This window comes from Mus pahari, chromosome 15, assembly GCF_900095145.1.
Source record: "Mus pahari chromosome 15, PAHARI_EIJ_v1.1, whole genome shotgun sequence".
Classification (NCBI taxonomy): domain Eukaryota; kingdom Metazoa; phylum Chordata; class Mammalia; order Rodentia; family Muridae; genus Mus; species Mus pahari.
Window position 1 is genome coordinate 58,876,626 of NC_034604.1, and position 23,844 is coordinate 58,900,469.

Genomic DNA, 23,844 nt, shown 5'->3' on the forward strand with positions numbered 1-23,844 from the left:
GCGACTATCTGGGGGGAGGAGGGACTTCCTCCGAGTGTCACTAGGGGACCTAGGATCCTCCAAGAACTTGCCTTCAGACATGAGGGTTAGTGGGTTTGAAGTCAGTGAGATGGCCTACCCAGAACTCAGAATATTTAGAGAGCAGGGTCACCCTTGGAGTTCAGATTATTTCAAGATGCATAAGTTTTGGTTTTGTCTTTGATTAGAAAAAAAAAACAGAGTTATACATTTTCCAGCACTGTACTGTGAGCATACAGTTGTCGACATGACCACTTTCTAGGTACGTGCATGAATTATCCCCACTCACACACAATATTATTTCTTCTAAATTCTGAGAACTTTCCAAAATGGAGGAGAGGTTACACTCTTAATGCCACTAAAAACAGTTCTCCATAATTTACCAAGCTTTGCCCTGTGGATGACTGTAAAGGGATACATACCGAGAAACCATTCTTCTGCCTTGTCCCTCCAAATCTAGGACAGTACAAAATCCCTGTGTTTTCAAAGGTTTTCTCAGGTCAGTGGGTACTCCCCCGGACAGTTTTAATCACCTGGTGGATAAGAGTTAGGAGTTTTCTCACCTTCAGAGTAAAATGTTCCCAACATTTATCTGGCAAAATCCACCATCTCCCTTTGCTACCACCATGCCCATGGACCAGGGACCGGGCTCTGTTCAGGCACCCTAGCGTTTCCTACGTTAACAGTGGTTGACCTGAGAGGCAGGCTTTCAGTAGCACTGGATGCTCATTGGACACCTTGACTGATCCATTTGAGAGATAATTACTGACACATTCCTTCTGGGTAAAATGTTAGAGAAATATCTAGAAGGAAATCTCGAGCGCTCTTGGAGAACGTGTTTTTCTCGCAGACCAGATGTGCCCAGAAACCGAGCCATCGGCCAGTGGTATCTCAAATGCAGAAGTTACAAGAGAAATTCCAATAATGTGTGTGTTCCTGCACCCTGCCCACAGTTACCTAATCTAGGAGCAATAGCTAACATAGCTAGGTTTCTCATTCCCTCTACTTCCTTCTTGTCGTTTGATTTGAAATGTAATGTCTCAGAGGTAAAAAGAGTATGTTTAGATTGTGACGTTCTTTTTTTGAAACNTTNTTTTTTTTTTTTTTTTTTTTTTTGGCTAACTGTCCCCCACAGCAGGCTCGTTCTGTAGCCCCAGGATCATGTGTGTGGTTCCAGCTCTCAGACTTTTTGAAGGAATTTGTTTTCACTCTCAGCTTCTTCCCTCAGTCATTACAAAGACAACCCAGGAAGCTCCCGTTATATGCTGGGGCATGGTCAGCAGTGGAGAGGAACTATGAGACTGAGACCTTATGAGCCCTGTTCTCAAGGGCCCATGTCTGGTAGAGAGAGCCAGGAGGGGAGGGGTCTTAGGTATTGTGTTGGAAGGTGAACCTGTCACTTGAGTGCTCAGCTTGACAGTGGCTGAAGATGGCTCTGTCAGTGTGTGTGTGTTCTCTTCCGGACAGATGTTGAGCAGGATTCACTCTAAAGGGCATGGTGGGAATCTAGTTTAGAACCAACCAGATAGGGCCAGCCATTCCACACTGGCAGTGAGAGCTGCCCCTCAAAAACCCTAAAGCCTTGGTTATGATTTGTTTGTATATGTATAGACATTTACAGGAGCGTGACTGGTGGTGCCACACCAACCTCAAAGGAATGCAGTCCTGTTCTGCCTGACTGGCATGCAAAGGAGGCTGGCACCCAGGACAAGCCGACAGATCTCTGACAGGGAGTGAAGGACTCAGATCCACTCTGCAAACAAACAGTGGGAGCTTCAGAGAGCTATTCCCAGAGTCGAAGGACAGTGGTCAGATGTATTCTTGAGAATAAACTTTGGGCAGACCTACGGAGGAAATCTTGAATAGAGAGGCTAGGAAGGTCATGGCCCTGGAGATCTAGAGCACGGAGTTACAGTCTAGGACACAGATGCATGCCCCACACAGCAAGAACAAAGTCCTGACAATTGGAAGATCACCAAGGACAGGCAAGGACATGGGCAGGTCCTGGATCTTGGTAGTCAGTGCATTAGGACACTGCCTTTGTTCATGAGACTCCGGTCGCTGGGACAGATGCCTGGCCCAGGCAGTTTACAAGAAGAAGAATTCATTCTCCCTCACAGTTTCTGAGGTCCATCAAGTCCTTTGCTCCATTGATGCTGGACCGTCATCGTGGTCGACAACTATGGCAGAGGCTCCTCATCCTAACAGACAGGAAGAGAGTGACAGAATGTCAAGGCTTTCCCGTTTTAAATCCATCCTAGCACCCGGCTTGTAGGCAAGGGCCGCCCACATTCGGACAGGTCTTTCCTCCACCCGCTCAGTTAAGCCTCTCTGGAAAAGCCCTCACTGACTAATTAAATCCACGGGCCAGGTTAATCCTCAGCCTGCTGACTGGGGTGTGAGGTTACAGGGCCACTGGGCAGGTGAGCACCTGTTCAGGACGCTAAGGGAACCCGGTGCAGGCGTCAGGGATGGAGTCTGAGATTCAGGTCTGCTCAGAAGATTTGAACGTCCTCCTGTGTTGGGAGAGGCCCGTTTATTTTGATGACAAACATCAGTTATTACCCAAGCTGCTGGATAAAGGCACGGTTCTATCCAGCTGCATCCTGCTATAGTCTGTGACCTGTGTTTTATTTTGTTTTCTAATTTTTCCACCTCAGTAGCAGCTTTGAATTTCCGAAGCCTTTTCTCTTTTTAGAAATGAGGCAACCTAAAATACCACCTGTATTTAAATTGTATTTGTTTATTTTAAATACCACCTGTATCTGCCGGTGTTCCCTGAAGCAGTTGAGTTTTACACTTGTGGACATTTTCTGCCAAATTAACATGAAATTAGCACTGTAGATGTGTAGTCTTAAGGGTTTGGGTTTTTCGTCTGTTTCTTCTTAATGTAGACCATTTTTATCATGAGTGTGTCTTCCTTACACAGAATGATGGGCTTCACCGTGGCTTTTCCCCATACGTATGTCAGCGTCTGCTTTAATCATAATCAGCCCAGAGCATTTTTGTTAACAATGTCTCTGTTTTCATGAAAGTTCATAACATCAGGGTTTTAAAAAATTAACTAAGGTGCTTGTGAGAGTTGAATCTGTGAGTTACCGTCAGCGCACTAGCAGGCTAAGAGCGAGCAGGGTGCGTCTTCAGTTAGCGTCCCTAACTCCTCTTTTAAACTTAGGAGTAACCTTGTTATACCCCAGCCTGCCCTTTCTTGTCATCTGAGTGCCCCAGAGGCACCTCCACCTGAGGCTGCACACGCAAGGACCCCCTGAAGCATTTTTAATCACGTGCAGGTGAAACCCCACATGACCCGGGCAGCTGCTCTACGCCATCACCTGAGCCCTTTTGTTCACCTTTTGGAGGAAAGGAAAACTGCCCAGCCAGGCTGCCAGGGAACCCTTTCTCTGAAGTCTTGCTCAGCTGTGTCTAATTCTTATCTCTTTGTGGCCTTTGCTGCCTTGGTTCTGTGTGCATGTGAGAGGCACAAAGGGGGTTTATTTCTCTGTTCAATGTAGAAATCTCTACTTGAAAGCAGTTTTTCAACATCATAAGCAAATGCTAAGAAGTATTTGAAATGAGAAATGTGTGTGTGTGTGTGTGTGTGTGTGTGTGTGTTAACTTCCTAGGGAACTAAACCTTATGCCTTTTGAAAATCAAGATCAAGTTATAAATCCTTGACGAGTAGAGGGGTTTATAATTGCACATTTACTAGGTTGCTCACCCCAAACTGCAAAGATATGGTTTTACTTTTGTTATGCATTATTATTATTATTATTATTAACTAATCATATATATGTTTGCCATGCAATAACAGGGTTGCCTTCTAACCCCAAAATACTAAATTCTCCCTGGGGTCAACCCAAAGGGGAATTTTTCTTTCTTAAGTACCCTGTAGACCAAAGGGATTAGAACTAACTTGCTGGTGTTTTTAATGTTTTCAGACAGCAAAATTACCCAGTGGGAAGATCCAAGACTACAGAACCCAGCCATAACTGGTCCGGTCAGTATTCTCATGTTCCTCTCCTTCATATAGCTTGTGACTGCGTAGTACACACACTTCTTGTGTGTTCCTACTGTGATGTCCAGAGACTGGTGAAATTGAGTAGTTTAGGATTCACCCCAGCTCTTCAGTGAGTTTTCCAGACGGGGGGGGGGGGGGGGTTGGTGTACAGCTGCTTCAGGCCTTCGAATGGGACTGGGACTAGAAAGGAGGAGAAAATGGTGTCCGGAGCAGTAGCAGGTTGAAATGTTTTCTTCCTGGTCCTTTATAAAAGGATAGTTTAAACAGACAGGCAGGATTGTCTCCCTCCCTTTTTTTTTTTTTAACAGTAGAGTATCGTTGTGAATGATATTTTAATATAGGCTTAACCATGAGAATTAGAAGAAAGAGAATCACTCAGAAAAATAGAAAGACATACCCTATACCCAAAAGTGGGCGCAGGCCCCTTAAGAGAGAAAAACACTCCTCCCTTCCTGTTTAAGGTCTGCAAGACAAAGCCCTGCATTGCTAGGCTGCTGGCCGTTTGTTAGGACGGTGATCATAAATGCATGCTAATCAGCCTGCGCCTCTTCCACCTTTAAAACCCTGTGGAGAAGAGGTTGGAAGCTATGGATTGTATATGGACTCTGCTGATTCACCAACTCTGCACTAGTGCTGCTCACGCATGCTGGTGAGAAAGCGTCCATCTGACGTAGGGCCGTGAGCCCCTGAGATAGTGCAGTACTCTGCAGTCATGGATGGAGGGACAGTCCTAAGGCCTCTCTTGCTTGTGACACACTCATCAGCGAGTCGTACACGGTGAGCCAAGGGTGCTGAGAGACAATCTGGTTAGCCTTTTCCATTAAATGCTCAGTTCTGCTGATTTACATAAGTCTGTTATTTTTCTTCTTCTTCTTCTTCTGTTTTTTCAAGATGTTCTCCCATATCCTCTGGCCTCCAAACCGGTGATTAAAATTTTGCTGCCAATACGATTGTCATTTCTTGGAGGGCAAATATTTCTCTCTCTGGTGATTTTTTTTTTTTTTAAATTTTCTCATTATCGTTGATGTTCTGAGAGCTCACAGTCACATGTTGGGTTGTGGGTTTCCCCTTGTGGATCTCATCTTCGACGCAGGATCATCCATGAGGAGGGGGTGCAGCAGATCTGTCCTCCGTTCTGGCAAACCCTCAGCCACTGTTCCCACACCGCCCTTCCCATCCTTACTCGCCCTGAGCCTTTGCATCATTCTCCATCTTTGTTCTTGTCTCTTAGTATCATCTCTGGATAGAGTTGTGGTTCCTTGTAGGTTCCCTGGGCCTGAGGTTAGTTTTCTTATACTCTTTACAGCTCTAAGCCTGAGAGTCTGTTACAGCGTACGTCTGTCCATGAGACACCTTCAGGCAATGACTCAACAAGATAAAACCCATTTCTAGCACTGGAGGGGAGCAACCTAGATACCCTGCAACAGATGAAGAAATGCATGCCTGCACGCATGCATGTATGCAAATGTCAGAATGAAAACCACTACTTAGTACAATTAATCCAAAAAAGAATAGATACAGGTAGGAGTTAAGAAGAGGAAAGCTGACAGAGGTTGGGGGGGGGGTGTGCTTATTTTGTGGGAGCCTAGGGAAGGCAGCTCTGAGGTACCTCTGAGCAGAAACAGAGATGGATGAAACAGATGGGGAACAGTGACCATGAAGCCCCAAGGAGGAAAGGCAATGGACGACACTGTCCGTTAGATTAACTCTGACTGAGATCGGGGTTAAAGGTGGGGAAGGCAGGGATACCACTCACCCCACCCCCATTTTCTCATGCCAGCTTAGACAGACTCTACCAGCAGCTAGCTTCACGATATGTCCTTGTCACTGAAAACCTCATTTATGTAAGATGAGTCTGACTTGGAACACTGCCCCCCCCCATCATATGGTGGCTCCATTTAAATTCTTTCATGTGAATATATTTTTGGAAGCCTCTACAGTAGTAGGCTTCCATATGGTTTTTCAAAGAATCTCTCCCCCACACTCCCCCCCCATGCCCTGCTCTTCCACCCCTCCCTCATTCAATCCTATTCTTGTTTCCCCTTTCTCTCTCCCCTTCCTTGTGGGATCTTTTCTTCTCTGTCCACTTCCTGGGTTTCTAACCTCTATGGTTATTTCAATTGAACACACACACTGAAAGTTTAAAAGCTAAGACCCACAGGCTAAGATTCCACACCATTGCCTTTGGGCTCTGGGTTACCTCAGGATGAATGGCTCTAGCTCCATTCATCTACTTGCAAATTATTATTTTTCTTAACAGCTGTATGATATCCCACTGTGTAAATGCACTACATTTTCATTAGTCATTCATCAGTTGATGGACACTTCTGTTGTTCCCCATGTCTGGCTGTTATGAACAGAGCGGCAGTGAACTCAGATGAGCTAGTGTCTCATTAGTAAGAGGTAGAGTCCTTTGGGTCTATATGCCCAGGAGTGGTATAGCTGGATCTGGAGGCAGATCGATTCTCAGCTTCCCGAGGGACCCCGTACTGATTTCATAGCAACTGTACAAGGTGTCAGTCTTAACAGCAGTAGATGAGTGTCCCCTGTTCCCACAGCCTCACCAACAAGGGCTGTCATTTATTTACTGACCTTGGCCATTCCGACTAGGGTAAGATGAAATCTCAAAGTTTAAAAGAATTCTTTCATAAGTGTGTTCTGGTTTCATTTCTTTTACAGTGATAAATAACTTGGCCCAAAGCCACCCGGAGCAACTTACAGTTCCAGTTCCAGGCCATGGGGGGGGGGGGGGAACGGGACTTGAGGGATGCTGCTTGTTGGCTCACACAGGCTCAGGCTTAGCTAGCTTCCCCCATACAACCCAGAATCACCTTCCCTGGGCATGGTGCTGCCCACAGTGAGCTAAGCCCGCCTATAAAAACTGACAACCAAGACAATCCCAAGGCAGACATACACCAATCTGATTCAGGAAATTACTCAAGTGGAAGGCTAAGCCAACCAGGACATCAAGTAAAAGGCAAACTTGGCGACTCCTCAGGCTAACTCTTTTCAAAAGTTACTCACTTTTCCCACTCCTTGATAGAGGTTATCAGTCTGCTGCCCTTTCTGTTTATGATATTTCTCCACAAAATGGTTTGTGTTGCTGTTAGTGGTGCTAGGGATGGATCATGCCCCCTTTGCTTGATGTTTTGAGACGGCATCTTGATATATAGTCCAGGGTGGTCTTGAACTCACTATTGTTCTGCCTCTGCCTCTGCCTCCTCCTGAGTCATAAATCAGTAGCATGAGTAATACGCCTGGCCTTCCCACAAAGACTTTTTTAAATGAGCAGTATTTATTACTTGGGGTTGTGTGTTAAAGGGACACATCCAATAACACTCGCCTCCAGGAGGAGGAAGCGATACACATATAAAGATGTTTCGTATCCATGTATCTCTGCGGGTTACCCTGACTCACACTCGGGCAAAGTTCATATAGAACAGGTATCCGGTTTGTGCGGTGTGATCCTGAGAGTTCCCTTGGCTGTTGTGCTGACTAGCTCTCAGCCCATCTGAGACTCGGTCCTTTCCTATGCAGGCATTTTGCCAGTTTTTCTGTAGAAAACACAGAATATGAGTATTTAAGGTTTGCGATCCATGAAACTTTGCCAACATTGGCTCGCTACACATAAGATTTCAGGCATATGCTTACATTATCTGTGTGTCTGAATTTCTCTTGCAGGCTGTTCCATACTCCAGAGAGTTTAAGCAGAAATACGACTACTTTAGGAAGAAATTAAAGAAACCTGTGAGTAATGACGACTTCCGAAAGCTCTGTTGTAGCCTGTTCCCATCGCCCGTTAGCCCACCGAGAACAGCATGCTTGTGACTTGTGTGTGTACACTTCCTTTTCCAATGCCCTTTGGCCCACCCAGATCTTTGATCTGAATTTTCCTTCTAACAGAAATGATAAGTGAAGACTATGTCAGTGTTACATTATCAAATCACCTGAAGGGCAATTTCTTAAACCATCATATGATTCTTACGGAATAGAAAAGGAGGCCAAAGTCAAGAAATTTGGGGAGACCATGTGGAATTACACCTCTTTATGTCTGGGGTGGCAATTTTAACCATATAACTAACGTACCTATTTCAACAAGGTATATTTTTACAACACATAATTATATTACTTGCTAGTGTTGAGCCCAAGCGTAATGATTGTCATCATCAACAACAACATTTTACAACCAAGAGACACTGGAAGGTTTATACACACAGTGCTGAATTGACAGCGGTGCTTACTGTTGGCCTGCCTCCCTACCCCCAACCTTGCGTCTTCTGTGTTCACTACCTCCGGTATGGATCTTAGTTTTGCTCTCAATTTGCCCAGAAAATTGATGCCTCTGGCCAAAGAGGGTATGAACCCCAGTATAACTCTTCCCTTGCCTGAGGCTGCCGCGCTCTCTGCCTGCTCCCTCCCAGTTGACATTCTAGGTCTGAGCTTTGTCCTGTGGTAAAGAAGTACTGGTCACTTCTACGCTCACTCAGAATCTGTCTTCTGTGCCATGGTTGTGACTCTTGTCTTCATTCCTAACCAGAGGCTTTTTGTCCTTGAAGCTCACATCAGCACTTACAGTAGTGTTTCTTTGTGAGTTATCCTTGTGTCCTCCAGTGAGGACAGCTCCGTGGCTATTGTCCATGTAAGCAAGGCTAGCCTGGACCTCGGTTACATTCAGTCGACTCTGAGTCCATGGATGTTTTGCCCAAACTTAGTAGGATGCTGGGTCCCCACTCCCCCACGAAAGCACCATGAACTTGCAGGCAACAAGCCTTGCATTTCCCCGCTGCAGTTCCTACCAGAGATAAGACCAGTTCCAGCTTGCCTGGAGGTTATAAAGGTTTGATTACGTGGGATTAAGTCTTCTCTCTTTCTTTGACTGACCCAGCATTCCAAGACGCCTTAAGGGGGGGGGGGGGTGTCCTTGTCTCTATAGTGGTAAGGATGAGTTTCTGGGCTCGGCAGATGTTCTGAACATTATGTGGGTGATTCAGCCTGAGCAGCTCTGAATGGCTGCTTCTCTGTGTCCCATCTTGACACAGGGAGGTTCTTCCTCTGTGAGAGGACAAACCTGTAAAGGGGAGACTCTCTCGGGAGCTAGTTGTCACTGCACATTTATCTGAAGGCCACCATTGCTTCTGCCCTTTGACTATTTTCCTGTAAGGCAGGGGCGTGTGTGTGTGTGTGTGTGTGTGTGTGTGGTGTGTACCATATGATCATGAACTTGTCTTTTCCTCCTTCATCTAGGCTGATATTCCAAACAGGTTTGAAATGAAACTTCACAGAAACAACATATTTGAAGAGTCCTATCGGAGGATCATGTCTGTAAAGAGACCTGACGTCCTAAAGGCTAGGCTGTGGATTGAGTTTGAGTCAGAGAAAGGCCTGGACTATGGGGGCGTGGCCAGAGAATGGTTCTTCTTACTGTCCAAAGAGATGTTTAACCCCTACTATGGCCTCTTCGAGTACTCTGCCACGTAAGTGCATGGAAGACATTTGCACCGTGTGTCCCTCCCTGCAGCTGGTATAGTTCTCTTCTTAAGGAATTTAACATATAATTAAAAGAAACTCACCCGTTTGAGATTTCAGTTCTTAGGGAGGCTTCTGAGAAAGTCCACTCGTGACACCACTGAGGTAGAAAGGGGAGGAACCAAGGTCCTGACCTCTCCCTACGTCCCCTAGATACTTCCCCAAATCACTCCGTGCTGCCTAGTTGAAAGCCCCTTGTCCTCATGGTTGTAAGACCAACGGGGACCACTGAGTTTGCTCTGGGGGTTGTATTGTGGACACGGGGCTTTTCCCAGAGCTCTTGAGATCAGGTAAACCAAGAGTTGGACCTTTAGGGAAAATTCCCAAATCAAAAGCCTCTCAGAGGAATTAACTTCTGATCACAGAAACATCTACAGTGCTTGTGTACTGGAGGGTATCTGGACACCCCTTACCACTGTGAGGGTTCCCATCTTCTCAAGATAGCTGGTTGACCTGCTTGAATTTGACATTGTGTGTGTGTGTCTGTCCATATGTGCATGTGTGCATTTGTAAGTGTGAATGCACTCGAGTACATGTACATATGTGGCCAAAGGACAACCACAGGCATCCTCACTTTGTTTTTAAGACAGTCTCTTACTGGCCTGGAACTTGCCAGAAAGCTAGGCAGCCAGAAAGCCTCCAGGGATCCGTCTGTTTCAGCTTCCTGAGCCCTGGAATTATAAGTGTGAGCTGTCACACCCAGCTTTTTAAAAGTGGTATTCTAAGGATCAAACTGAAAGCCCCAGGTTTACAAGGCAAGTGCTTTATGACTGAGCAGTCACCCCTAAAATTGACATTTCTACAGATAAAAATTAGCCCACCGTAAGCATTTTTCATAGCGTTACCTGTTCTAGTAACCTGTAACTGTCAATTACAGAAAGGCGTAGCTGACTGATGGGTTGCATCCCCTAGTTTATAGCTGTTGCCACAAAGTCCCCAAGGTCACCCATGCACTGTAAAATGAAGCAGTGGGTAGCAAAGGGGAGCTCAGCTTCTTGGATTTCTTTCATTTAAGTGTGACTGGACTTTTCTCTTTTCCTCCCCGAAGGGACAACTACACACTTCAGATCAATCCCAACTCAGGCCTCTGCAATGAAGATCATTTGTCCTACTTCACCTTCATTGGAAGAGTCGCTGGCCTGGCAGTGTTTCATGGGAAACTCTTAGATGGTATGTTACTCCAAAATCATGTGGTAATAAAAGTGAGGTGGTTCTGTTTGTGGGTCTGCAGTCTTGTGGGTCTGCAGTCCAGTGTCTGAGCCCACATGTGGATAGTAAGTAAGGGCGTCACTGGTTTTCTGTAGTTGATTTTCCCCTGGAGGTTGAACCCAGTGTCTCACTCCGTCACTTAGAACCCCAGCCTACAGTATGCCGTTTGCTGTTTTCCCCCCAACAGTGTCTTCTGATACAGTCTTGAGCACTGAAGACAAAGCATCTATCTATGCTCATATGTGTAACTGTTAAGTGTGAACAATAAGTTGTTCCATGAGTTTTTCAGGACAACTTTCCTCTGCTGAGAGATACATCCAGCTGACAGATGGAAATTTTCATTGTAAAGTTAATTAAAATGATCTCATCCATCGGCAGCCTGCTATTGCTCCATTTTTTCCCCCCAAATCAGTTTTTAATGATTTCAAAGTAACATTATCACTCAGCTAAGGCCTTAGCCCTAGAGTGTCTTCTGAAGACGACAGAACAGAAGTCGTGTCCTTCTTGAGAGGAAATACAGGACTCCGGGGCATGACAAGCGAGGCCTCAGACCTCCACCTGAGTGGACCAAAGCCTGTCAGACAGACTTCTGGTGGTCTTGGCAGTTTCAAAAGCACTGCCCTTTCGTGAGAGGACACTGCAGAAACCATCAGTGAGCATAAAATCATTAGAAAAATTTAAACATGGGTGTGAAGTGGGTGAAGGGAACATCCTCGCAGCTATGGTAGAGAGGGCTATTTGCAAGGGGCTGTGGCTAATTGCCTTACAGAGCTTGAACTACTCCAGTAAAGACTTGATGGATGGACCCTCCAAATTTTTCTTTCAACATATTTGTACTGCTAATGGCTAGCTACTTGTGATTCTCTGTTACCAATATTTTATTTTGCAACAGGGTTGTGGTGGACACTGTTTCTGACTTTATCTGTCCCTGGATGTATAAGGTGTATGTTCCTTTTTGATTCACTTTTCTAGTGTGTGTGCAGTTGGCACTTGCTTCAGATTTTCTGTTTGTGTGTGTATACAGTAAGCACTTCTTTCTGACTCTGTCCATGTGTGTATGTATATAGTAAGCACTTCTTTCCAACTCTGTCATCACTATGTGATGCAGCTCACTTTTTACTTCCGGTCCCTCCTTTGCTTATGTCAGTCATTTATCTTCCACCAAGCAAGAAGACACTGTTAGTTGCAGTAGGGGAATATAGATGTGTGTAAAATATGGTCCTGGCCTCATATTTAGTGGAGAAAAGGAAAGAGAACTAGAATTGGGGGAGGCGAACAGCAAGGACACATTGGTCAGTTTCCCTGGTTTGGCAAGAGGAGGCACAGAAGCACTCTACCTTGGACGTGTCCTGGAAGCATCCAAAGCCAGGTTCGTTTCCGGGGAACCTGGACTAACCAGCACACAGCCCTGCAGTGGGAAAAATGGTTCCCACAGATGAGAGCACACGTGCCAGGAATCCGCAGGTCTTCAGTTTCTCGGCATACGAATGCCCTGTTGGCAGCCCCCGTGGTCAGCATCATGCCTTCACCTCACTAGACACTGAAGTGTGCCATCTGTGGCCCTGGGACTACACTAAGCCAAAAGAAGAGGCCCGATACTGCAGGGCCCTGGGGCCCCACATCTGGAGGCAAAGGTGCTGGCTTCCTGTGGATGGGCTTCCAAAAAGACATCTACCGGGTGGGGAGGTCTTCTCTGCCATGGCTTCCCTGTGCCTTCGGTAACCCTTGTGGACAATTGCACAAGCCTGCACAGGGGCCTCTGTCAACACCAGTGTTCTGACCCCATTGACTCGGCACTGCCCTGGGAGAAGTCATCTCTCTGGCCCAGCCTCCCTGAGACACTGTACTTGCATAACGGCCCTCTGCCAACACAGTTCTTCTAAGCCTTGATATCACAGGCTCTGGCTTGGCCCAGGGCTTGTTTGTTGCCACCTGGAGGTCGTTTCCATCTGCTGTTAAATCATCTCTTAGTTCAGATGCCCTTCTCCCTACCCTCCACTGCTTCCTAGATCCTCTTCTTCAGATTTATTTCTGTTAGGATAAAATATCCTTACAAAAAGCAACTTGGGGAAAAGGGTTTATTCAGATTAGAGCTCCAAGTTACTTTTTATCGTTAGGAGAAGACAAGGCAGGAACCCAAGAAGCTGGTCATGTTATCTACACAGGTAAGAGCATAGAGAGAATAAGCACATTCTTCTCTCTTAGCATGATCAGGACACCTTTCTAGGGAATGCTGCCTCCTACAGTGGGCTAGATCTTCCTACACCTAAGACAGTCAGAGATAAGCCCCCAACCTAAACTGATCGAGGTAACTCATTCTTCATTGAGACCTTCTTTCTGGGTGATCCTAGATTATCTCAGGTTAACCACTAAAACTAACCGCTATTCCCTCCTCACTTGCTCATGGGTTACTGCACAAGGTCCTTGGCCATTCAGTCACGACCTCCCATTTACATGGAAAGCAGTTCATTCTTTGATTCCATTTGCAGATGCATAGGGGTATCAGGGACTTAAAACTCAACCAAGTTTTTGCCATATTTCAGGATTCTTCATTCGGCCGTTCTACAAGATGATGCTGGGGAAGCAGATAACTCTGAATGACATGGAGTCCGTGGTGAGTAGAAGCAGCGCATCACAGGCCGCCTCACCCTGTGCATGGTGTCAGGAGCTGTGTTTGCAGTCACAGCTGTTGTCATAGGTACAGTCATGCGGAGTATAGGTACTCCACATGAACAAGAGGGAGGAATCGCTTGCTTGAAATTTAATTGATCTCCTGATTTCTATAATAAGCAAATTACGGTTGGTTTCTGAAAAAAAAAACATGGTACTTAAGGTAGGTATGCCTAAGTCTCAATTCCCACTGCTTAACGAGCTGCAACTTAATGAGCAGATTAAACCAGAGGGGCACCTGAAGCCTGTCATAACCTTGTTCTCCATCTGAAATGTGACAAGATTGTACCTTCTGTTTTATGCCTTCATAGAAATGGTGGAGGCGAGGCCAAAACAATAGTCATCTAGACATGGTCGTCTCGACACAGGAGTTAGTGGCAGCTGCTGAATGGGAGCGTGGGATGTGAATGTTAGACAGGCTGGCACTCACAGGGCCCGGTGCTTGCAGCTTACCTGGACTGACTGTCCTTGGCCAGGAAAGATCTTCTGTGAAACAAAACATCATGCCCTTCATTTCAGAGTACATTTGCATGTCTGCTTTCTCTATTTATGTATACTCTGTAGTGTGTGTGTGTGTGAGAGAGAGTCTGTGTGAGTGTGTGTGCATATATATGTATGCATGTGTACATGTATGTGTGTATGTTTGTGTGTGCATATGTGTTTGTGTGTGCATGTATGTGTATATGTTTGTGTATGTATGTGTGTATATGTTTGTGTATATATATGTGTATGTGTGTGCATGTATGTACATGTGAGAATGTGTGTATGCATGTGTGTCTATGCATACATGTACATGTGTGTATGTGTGTTTGCATGTGTGTGTGTGTCTGTATGCATATATATGTGTGTGTATGTGTATATGTGTGCATATGTATGTATATGTGTGTCTCTGTGCAGGTGTATGTGTATGTGTGTATGTGTGTTTGTATGTGTATGTGTTCCTGTGCATATACATGAGCGTACACATACACACTAGCCTGTGTGCACTAGGTACATTTTTGTCCTAGAATTTTGTCCTAGAATGTACATTTTGTACATTTTGTAGCAGAATTACAGCTCTGTTTTCATGTGGTCACTTGAGTTAGAAAGCTGTGCATCCCTCGGCCTCGCTGGCACATGGACTGTGTGTGTCTTGGGCAGAGCTGCGAATGTGATCAATGCCTGTGATGCCAGCCAGAGCTCACCCTGTGCTTCTGCTCGTCACCGTGGGAAAGGAGAGGTGACTGTTGCACTCTGGACCTCTGTGACCTCTGCAGACTGCCTGGCATCAGCTCAGTCTCAGTTTCCCTTTGAGCCAACCTCCCCTTTGTCAATGCTTTCTGCTTCTGCTGTGCTATCCTGAGGAGGCTAGGAGCACAGAAATTCTGTGTGCGCCCAACCCTCAGTGAGGGAAGGCGGTCAAGAGAGGACTATCACTGTCTATGTGGTCTAGCTTGGCTTAGAACACACAATCCTCTGGTCTCTACTCAAGTGCTGGGACTCTAGGTGTTCAACACTGTACTGCCCTGGGAATTGTTCTTACGCCTAAGTCGGTGGGTCCCATCGGCCACTAGTGTTTGGGGAAGTTTGTTATTATTTTGTCATTTTAATTACTGGGTATTAGGGGAGTGACACATGCAAATGAGTGCCTAGGCTATAGAGGCCAGAGGCATCAGAGTTGCCCTGGAGCTGGAGTTGCAGGTGCTTGTGAGCTACTCAGTGTGGATGCTGGGGATCAACCTTGGATCCCCCAAAGAGCAGCACACATTCTTAACTGCTGAGCCATCTCTGCTTTCCCAACAGAGCATTCGTGTTTTGATTTTTTTTTTTTTTTTTTTTTTTTTTTTTGNTTTTCGGGACAGCATTTCTCTGTGTAGCCCTGGCTGTCCTGGAACTCACTCTGTAGACCAGGCTGGCCTCGAACTCAGAAATCCGCCTGCCTCTTCCTCCCGAGTGCTGGGATTAAAGGCGTGTGCCACCACACCCGGCTAGAGCGTTCGTGTTTTAAATGTGATATGCATATCATTTTCGGTCTCCTTTGAGCCTGTCATGTTCCTAGCAACGGAGACTTGGGGCATGAGCAGAAGGGACCTGATAGCCTCAGGGCTACTCTCTTCTAAAACACGGCTCTGCTTTTTGCTTAAATTAATGGGCAAAGAACACTGGACAAACAGGGAAAGGACAGAACACAAAAATGTACGGTGTTAAATGTTCTGAGTTCAAGGCCAGCCTGGTCTACAGAGTGAGTTCCAGGACAGCCAGGACTACACAGAGAAGCCCTGTCTCGAAAAAAAAACAAAAACAACAACAACAACAACAACAACAAAAAGTACGGTGTTTAGTTAGACCACTGCCCTACGCGGCCTCTGATAGTCTCACCCTGAGGAGACAGGAGGTCGGCGTGTTAAATTCTGCGTGGACCCGAGCCAGGCATGCTGTGGCCACAAACAACGTAGCCAGGCTATAACCCCAGCTCCTGGATGCTGGGTCAGGAAGAGGAGTTGGAGACCACTGTGAGGTTCCCAAACAAGACCCTGAACTGTCTAGCTGCTCCAACTCCCCTCCCAAGCGGGTGGCCTTTGCAGGAGAGAACAGGAGAAGTCACTTTCCACAGGTCTTGTGTTTTACATTAGTGGGAAGATGGGACTAGAGAGATGACTCAGTGGTTAAGAGTACGTGCTGCTCTTGTAGAAGACCTAGGAACTAGGTTCCTAGCATGGCCAACAACCAGCCGCCTGTAACACCAGCTCCTGAGGCCCTGACCTGAACACATGTGCGCGCGCACACACACACACACACACACACACACACACACACACACACGTGCACAGACACAAAGTAATCTTTAAGAAAGCGGGAAGTGGTTTTGTTAGAGCGGACTCCCTGAGTAGCATCACCCTTGGACACTGGGCATGGAATTACATTAGAAGGAATTTATTCATAAATGAGCCAGCCAGGTTTTGAAATGCTCACATTTCCTCTCTGTGTCATTCCTATAGGACAGCGAGTACTACAACTCTTTGAAGTGGATCTTAGAAAACGACCCCACGGAACTTGACCTCATGTTCTGCATAGACGAAGAGAACTTCGGGCAGGTATGTGGGTCCGTCCGGCTCCTGTGACTCGTGTCCCTTTGCCGTGGGCTATAGGACAGCGTGGCTAGACAGTTAGAAACAGCCATAGACTTCCAGCCGTCAGCAGCACCGTGAGCAGCATTTGACTGGCATGCCAGGACACCAAGTTCCCTATCATAGGGTTTCCTGCTTCCCTGCCAAGCTAGTAAATTCTAAACGCTGCCGGGGTCTCAACTAGCACCCTAAGTTCTAAAAGTCAGCCAGGCATTTTTAACTTTGCATCCAGAATAGAGAGGTTCTTCAGAAAGCAGTGAGTGTTCGCATTAGCGGGTCCACATCTGATCAGGTACCAGTGATGAGCCAGGGCAGGGAGATCTTTTCCTATGGCTCTGTTGTTGTGTGGCTCTTACACACTGAGGGTTGTTTTGTTTGATTTTACTGTTCTTCCCTGTATCACCAGTCAGTGTGGATTCATCATAGTTACTTTCAGAGTGGAAGTCACCTGGTTGGGATCTTGGTGGTTTAACTCTCAGAATCTAAAGCCCTGTACATCTTAAATATGGAAACTTGGGGTTAGTTGTCCCCTAGTGACAGTATTTCTTGGAAGGTATCTCCAAGGTGGTGTACATCTACCCAAAAGCCCAGACATGATTCCAGTCTCTGCACGGCCTCAGGATGAACTGAGGAGAGCTCGCAGTAGGACTGCCATGTGGAAATCTTGATCTGCATGGCTTGAGGGAGGATCCGGTGTGTGCTCCACCCTGGAGACAGGTGTCTGTGGCTCAGAGGTAAAGTCAGGAATTCAGCTCCCTGGTGTTGTAGAAATTATTTAATCCCGACCCCAGGGTTTCTTCCCCGCCTCTGACCCTTTAGTTCGCAGATAAAAGACACCTACAACCTTTATACTTACAATAAGCCTTAGGCAGCACAAGAGCTGGGCAGGTATCTACCCTACTAGAATCTACTTTCCTATCTATAACCCTGAGTTATTACTTACTATGTTTCATCTGGGCTGCTCTGAACTCCCAATGGGCCAACCCTTACGGCCATGCTTTTATGGCTCAGCTAACCCATGGTGGCTTCTTTCTTCCTCTTGGCACCTTCTTCTACTCTTTGTGGTCCTCCTCTAACCCTAAACCAATGAAACCTAAACTCCATCTATATCTCTTCTGCCCAGCTATTGGCTGTTGGCATCTTTATTTACCAATCAGAAGTAACTTTGGGGCAGGGTTACTTAGCATCTACACGTGGACTCTCCTCTTTGGGGCCACCAGTCTTGGGGACCCAATATTAGCATTAGAATACAAGCAGCATCAGGCCAGCCCACTACATGCTGGCCTCCCAGGTTAGAGAAATCTTAGAGGATCACAGAGGGGGGAAACACGCTGATGCAGTAAAGTGGGAAGCAATGAGTGAAACTGGGGTGTGGACGTGATCATGGAAATATCCAAGCTACGTTTTTACCTGTGTTCCATGTGTCAGAGCAGGAAGCCAGCCCTGGGTGCTGGCAGTGGGAAGACCTGGAGGGCTCTATTGTCCTTCCCATGGTTGGGGAGGTCATAGAGCAATGTCAGGCCCTGGAGAGAAGGAACCTTGTGACTTTATGTCACACCTCACTAGTCATTCCTGCCCTTGTCACACCCTATGTTGATGCTTCATGCCTAAGAACCCCACAGACAACACCTACTGTTCTGTGTGACTGGGGACCCTGTACAGGGCAGGGAGAAGGCTTGTCATGACCCTCCACCTCTGAGCACAGAACTGGGAAGGCATGGCTTGGGGTGGGGTGTGTTTCTGGCTCCTCCCAATCCTGCCTATCTCCTCTAAATCTCTGCACTCCCTCTGGGAAGGGCCTGGAGGCACCGGGCATCCATGTTTTTCTCTTGTGGCTCTGCTCACAGGGCTGTCCAACCACTGACCCTCTGCCTGCTCCTTCCTAGCCCCACCCACTCTGCCCATATGACCTCATTCCATTTGCAGCTCCACCACTGTTTCCCCACCACCACCTGTGATCCACCTCTTCTCTAATTGTGCTCTGTTCAAGCCACCTCCTTACAGTTCCTCCTGAAGAGCCCAGGCTCCTAGCAGTGAAGCTTTTTGCCTCCTGTCTATCTCCACAGTTCTCTCTCCTCAGTGGTGAAGTGGGGGTGGGTGACTTCTCTCTCCTCAGTGGTGAAGGGGGAAGGGTGATTTGGAGGCGCCCAGTTCCTGGTGTGTCCATTTGTCCTAGCGACTCTCACCTCTGTGATTTCTCCTCCCTGCTCCTCTCTCTGGTCTTTACCAGCCTTGCTTTATAGCTCTGGTGTACCAGCAGCTTCTGGCCAGACTTTCCATTTCCCATCTCATTCCTTGTCCCAAACCTCTCTCCACTGTCCTCCCCGCAAAGGGTTTCTCATCCGTGATGTTCCTGAAATGCGTGCAAGCTTCCTGTCGCCTTCGGTGGCCTTACAACTTATAAAGGTCGTGATCTCTTACAGTCTCACACTACCCAGTCCTCACCTCGTTGTTTGACACACTCTACCCTCAGCTTTACATGTAGCAGCCCTCTTAGCATGTCCATGTGTGTGTCTTGGTGCCACGGAATGACCTCTGCAGCTCATTCTGACTCAAGATCAGCTGATGGCCCCCCGAATGTCAAAAGTCAGCCACTTGCCTGGGGTGGGACCAGTATCTTTCCGTAGGTAATAGGGACATGCCTCCTGGCCGTGAAGTTATCATGTCTCACTGCCCAGTTAGAGTTTGTGTTGGAATGGGACCCTGGAAATGCTCAGAACATCATCCCTGGTGACTAGTAACACAAGTGAAACGGGAAGGAGGTGGCAATGCTCCCATTAACTAAGAAGTTGCACCAACCCCAGACACTATTGTGGATGCCAAGAAGTGCATGCTGAAAGGAGCCTGATATAGCTGTCTCCTGAGAGGCCCTGCCAGAGCCTTATACAGAGGTGGATGTTAGCAGCCAACCATTGGACTGAGCACAGGGTCCCTAATAGAGGAGTTAGAGAAGGGACTGAAGGAGTTGAAGGGGTTTGCAACCCCATAGGAAGAACAACAATATCAAACAACCAAACTCCCCAGAACTCCCAGGGACTAAGCCATCAACAAAGGAGTACACTTGGCTCCAGCTGCATATGTAGCAGAGAATGGCCTAGTCATGCATCAATGGGAGGAGAGGTCCTTGGTCCTATGAAGGCTCCATATATGCCCCAGTGTAGGGGAACTGAGGGTGGGGAGATGGGGGTGGGTGGGAGGGTGGGTGAAGGAACACCCTCATAGAAGGGGGAGGGAGGATGTGATAGGGTGTTTCCAGGAGGGAGGGAAACTGGGAAAGGAGATAACATTTGAAATGTAAATAAAGAAAATATCCAATAAAGGGAAAAAAAGAAGCAGCAGTATCAAGAAGGGGACAGTAAAATACCTTCCTATGCTTGCCATCTGTGCATGTGTGCTCTCAGCCACCTGACAGAGGACCCAGTTTGCAGAGCCACCCATGCCCACCTTATTGCCACAGCCTCATTATTTAATGTAAATAGTCTCGTCTCTTTCTTTCAAAAACAATTCTACCAGTTTAATTGATTCATAATAAAAAAATAAAGCCAGCATAATAAAAGCATGCAAAAATATATGTCTCTTACGATTCCACCACCTCAAGAAAAATCACAGTGAAAATTTTTACTTCTATCTTCCTGAATTGGTCTGTGCACGCCCACAGGTTTGCTTGTGTTTGTTTACGGAAGTAGAATGAGATGCTATAAAACCCTTCCTACATCAGTAAATATTCTGTGCTGTTTTAATGACTACAACAAATGTCATCTTATAGATGTTCTGTATATTTTATTTTTGCCCTTTTGCTGACTACATAGTCTATTTTGATATTTACTATATAAACTGACAATCCTGGTATGTAGCATCAACTGTACAGCCCTGGAAAAACATATGTGCATGTATGCTGTATATGTTATTTTGAGTTTTATTTTAAGTTTTCTGAGAAACTGTTACCAAAAGGAGAAAATGGAAATAGATCTAGAGACCCACATGATAGGAGGAGAGTTGACCTCTGACTTCTTATAAAACTAACAAATGATCTCTGTCTTAAGCACGTGTGTGTTTTTCTGTCCTTTCTTTCTACTTGGTTTTTGTTGTTGATGATGATGATGGTGGTGATGATGAGTTTTGTTTGCTTTTTAAGTTGCTATATTTTTGCCTCTTGAAAGAAATTCCATGCATACTTCTTTGAGTAACTTAATTTCTTGTAACAGACAGAATTCTAGAATTTGCATCTCTGGGATGATGATTGTTTGGAATTTGGGTCTCTGTGGTCTTGATGGATATTCTCTGATGTTTATTTTTTTTTCACCTTGAACATAATTATGTTTTTTAGGGTTGGTTGGTTGGTTGGTTGGTTTGATGATTGTTTTTGTTTTTGTTTTTTGTTTTGTTTTGTTTTGGGTTTTTTTTTGTTTGTTTGTTTGGGGTTTTTTGTTGTTATTTTCTTGCTTTCTCAAGATAGGGTTTCTCTGTGTAGCCTTGGCTGGCCTAGAGCTCCCTCTGTAGACCAGGCCATACTCAAGCTCAGAAATCCACCTGTCTCTGCCTCCTGAGTGCTGGGATTACAGGTGTGAGCCACCACTGCCCGGCTCATAATTAATTTCTTTATAAATGAATACCACATGAAAATGTTGCTCTTCTTCATTGTTGCTTATATATGAAGAATAATTAAAACCCATAAATAACCATAAAATATTCTGGCTCTACTGGTAACATCTTTAAATGCATAGGGTCTTGGAACAGGTAAAAGGGTTCATTAGATACTTTCCTGTACACAGAGCCCAATGCCAGAAAATATTTTTGAATAAACTACACTTCTCTTCTGTAATAAGATGTTAATCAATAAGAATTCAAAGAGCTTCAGGTTATTGACTATTGTTTTTTTCCTCTAATCACAGACATACCAAGTGGATCTGAAGCCCAATGGGTCAGAAATAATGGTAACCAATGAGAACAAACGAGAATACATTGAGTACGTATGCACGTACTTATCACATTTTCCTCGAGTGCGTGCGTGTGTATGTGCTGTGTGTGTGCCTCTGTGTCTGCAGGTGTGCATGCATGGGGAGGGGACAGAGGTCAGTGTTCTGTCTTCCTCAGTCACTCTTCATCCTATTCTTATTTTTGGAAACAGAGTCTCTCACTGAAGCCAGAGCTCATCAATTCAGCCAGGTAGCCTGTCCAGTGTGTTCCGTGGATCTGCTGTCCACATCTATCCAGAAGGAGCACACCCCTATGCCTGGCTTTTTGGTTTCTTCCATGGATGTTGGGGACCAGAAGTCAGGTCCTTACATTCGCATGGCAAGCTCTTAAACAACTGAGCCATCTCCCCAGTCCTTTCCAAAACTGCTTGTGCATACTGAGAATGTGAACTTACTGTCATTTTTTTGTTTTGGAGACAGGATCTCTCTATTATGCAGCTCTGACTATCCTAGAACTCACTCTGTAGATCAGGCTGGCCTCAAATTCACAGAGATCCGCCTGCTGTGATTAATGGTGTGCACCACCACACCTGGCTTCTCAGTGTAAACAAAAGAAATGTCTTTTTTTGCTTGGCCTGCTAGGCCGTTGAATGTGGGAAGGAAATTCTCCTTCTCTCATAGCTTCTGTGAACTACCGCGGCAAGAAGGAAAGGTACATTATAGTGACGTGGCAGATCCTCTTTGGGGATGGATAGCTTGTCTGAAATTCAGAATTGCAGCCTTGGAAATGTCAGATACTCATGGGGTAAAATTAGGGATTGCCGTGTGTGTGTGTGTGTGTGTGTGTGTGTGTGTGTGTGTGTGTGTGTGTTCTTTCCATGCTGATTGATCTGATAGTTGCTGTTTCTCAATGTAATCTCAACCTCATGCAATGGAACAAATGGTTGAGTCCATTCATCTTTAGTATTAACAAGTGTTAGTGTGGCCAGACATGGTAGCACACACCTTCAACCTCAGCACAGGGCAGGCAGGTCCTCTCTCAAAACTTTTTCATAAATATCAGTGTGTATAATATATGGTAAGATAATATACCCTTAAACCATGTGCATACCATACCATTCATGTGCATGAAAATGAGTGGATATGAATGATCACATCCTGACTTTCTTTTTTTAATTAAGAGATCTTTACTTTTTTTTTTTTATGTGTATGGGAGTTCTCCCTGAATAATGTCTGTGCACCAGTGTGTGGCTGGTATCCTTAGAGGCCAGAAGAGTGTCAGATCCCACGAGACTAGGGTCACAGACAATTGTGAGCTACTATGTGGTTGCTGGAAGTCAAACCCAGGTCCTCTGGAAGACTGACCAGTGCTCTTAACCAACGAGCCACATCTCCAGCCCACCATCTCTTCACATCTGTGGAGCACTTTGATCCCCTGAGGTCTGTAGGCCGGGAGACCCGCTATGTTCTTGGCAACCTCAGAGAGTGGATTTCTCATGATGGTGTGGTGGTGGCTCTTAAAGGAATGCAGGGCTTCACAGTGGGTGTGCCCAAGCAAGCTGCTCCCCACCTTACCCCATGGTTCAGGGTTCTCTGTTCATCCTGCCTAAGGAGCAGTAGGTCCATAAGGAAACTAGTATCAGTGGACAGCAGGGGTGACTAAGTGTGTGCCTTTTTCTCTCACAGCTTAGTCATCCAGTGGAGATTTGTGAACAGGGTCCAGAAACAAATGAATGCCTTCTTGGAGGTAAGCCCCACTAATGGGATCAGGGTGGGGACAGAGCCAGCACCGGCTGCTCACTCTGTTGGCCATTTCCCAAGATGGGAATGTTCCATGACACGCTGCCTTCTTCTGTTCTAAAATGTTCTCTTGCTTTGCTTTTCTCCATTTTTAATTTGTTTTAATAGCATTGTTGCTTGCTTGCTTGCTTGCTTGCTTGTGACAAAGTTTGTGTAGCACACGCTGCCCTGACACTGATGGTAATCCTGCCACAGCTTCCTGGGGCTAGGATTATATCGACTGGCTTCCCACCTATATTTGTTTGCTTGCTTTGAATTTATTTATTTATGTGTGTGCACACACAAGCATGCAAACTCACATGAGGATCACAGCACAACTCTACAGAATTGGTTCTCTCCATCCACCATGTGGGTCCCAGGAATGGAACTTAGGTCCTCGGCCTTGATGACCAGCACATTTACAGGCTGAGCCTTCTCACCACCAGACCTTTCCACACCTGCTCTAGAGCCTTTACCTTGAATTTCTTGAATTATCTGGAGGTATGAGAAGTGCCAGTAGTGGTGCCTGCTACTGTGCTTCCAAAAATTCTCTCTCTCTCTCTCTCTCTCTCTCTCTCTCTCTCTCTCTCTCTCTCTCTCT

At 46.0% G+C, this 23,844-nt stretch overlaps 1 protein-coding gene across 16 annotated transcripts in view; it reads left to right on the top strand.

Moving 5' to 3' along the window:
* Nedd4l (NEDD4 like E3 ubiquitin protein ligase) overlaps positions 1-23,844 on the top strand; it is a 320,649-nt gene that overhangs the window by 289,989 nt on the left and 6,816 nt on the right. For all 16 annotated transcript variants that reach the window (XM_021214590.2, XM_029547160.1, XM_029547162.1 and 13 more), the window contains 8 exons: positions 3,957-4,015; positions 7,718-7,783; positions 9,281-9,510; positions 10,611-10,732; positions 13,315-13,385; positions 16,420-16,515; positions 21,441-21,514; positions 23,151-23,211. In XM_021214590.2, the coding sequence (XP_021070249.1) occupies positions 3,957-4,015; positions 7,718-7,783; positions 9,281-9,510; positions 10,611-10,732; positions 13,315-13,385; positions 16,420-16,515; positions 21,441-21,514; positions 23,151-23,211 (779 nt within the window). The remainder of the gene's footprint in view (positions 1-3,956; positions 4,016-7,717; positions 7,784-9,280; positions 9,511-10,610; positions 10,733-13,314; positions 13,386-16,419; positions 16,516-21,440; positions 21,515-23,150; positions 23,212-23,844) is intronic.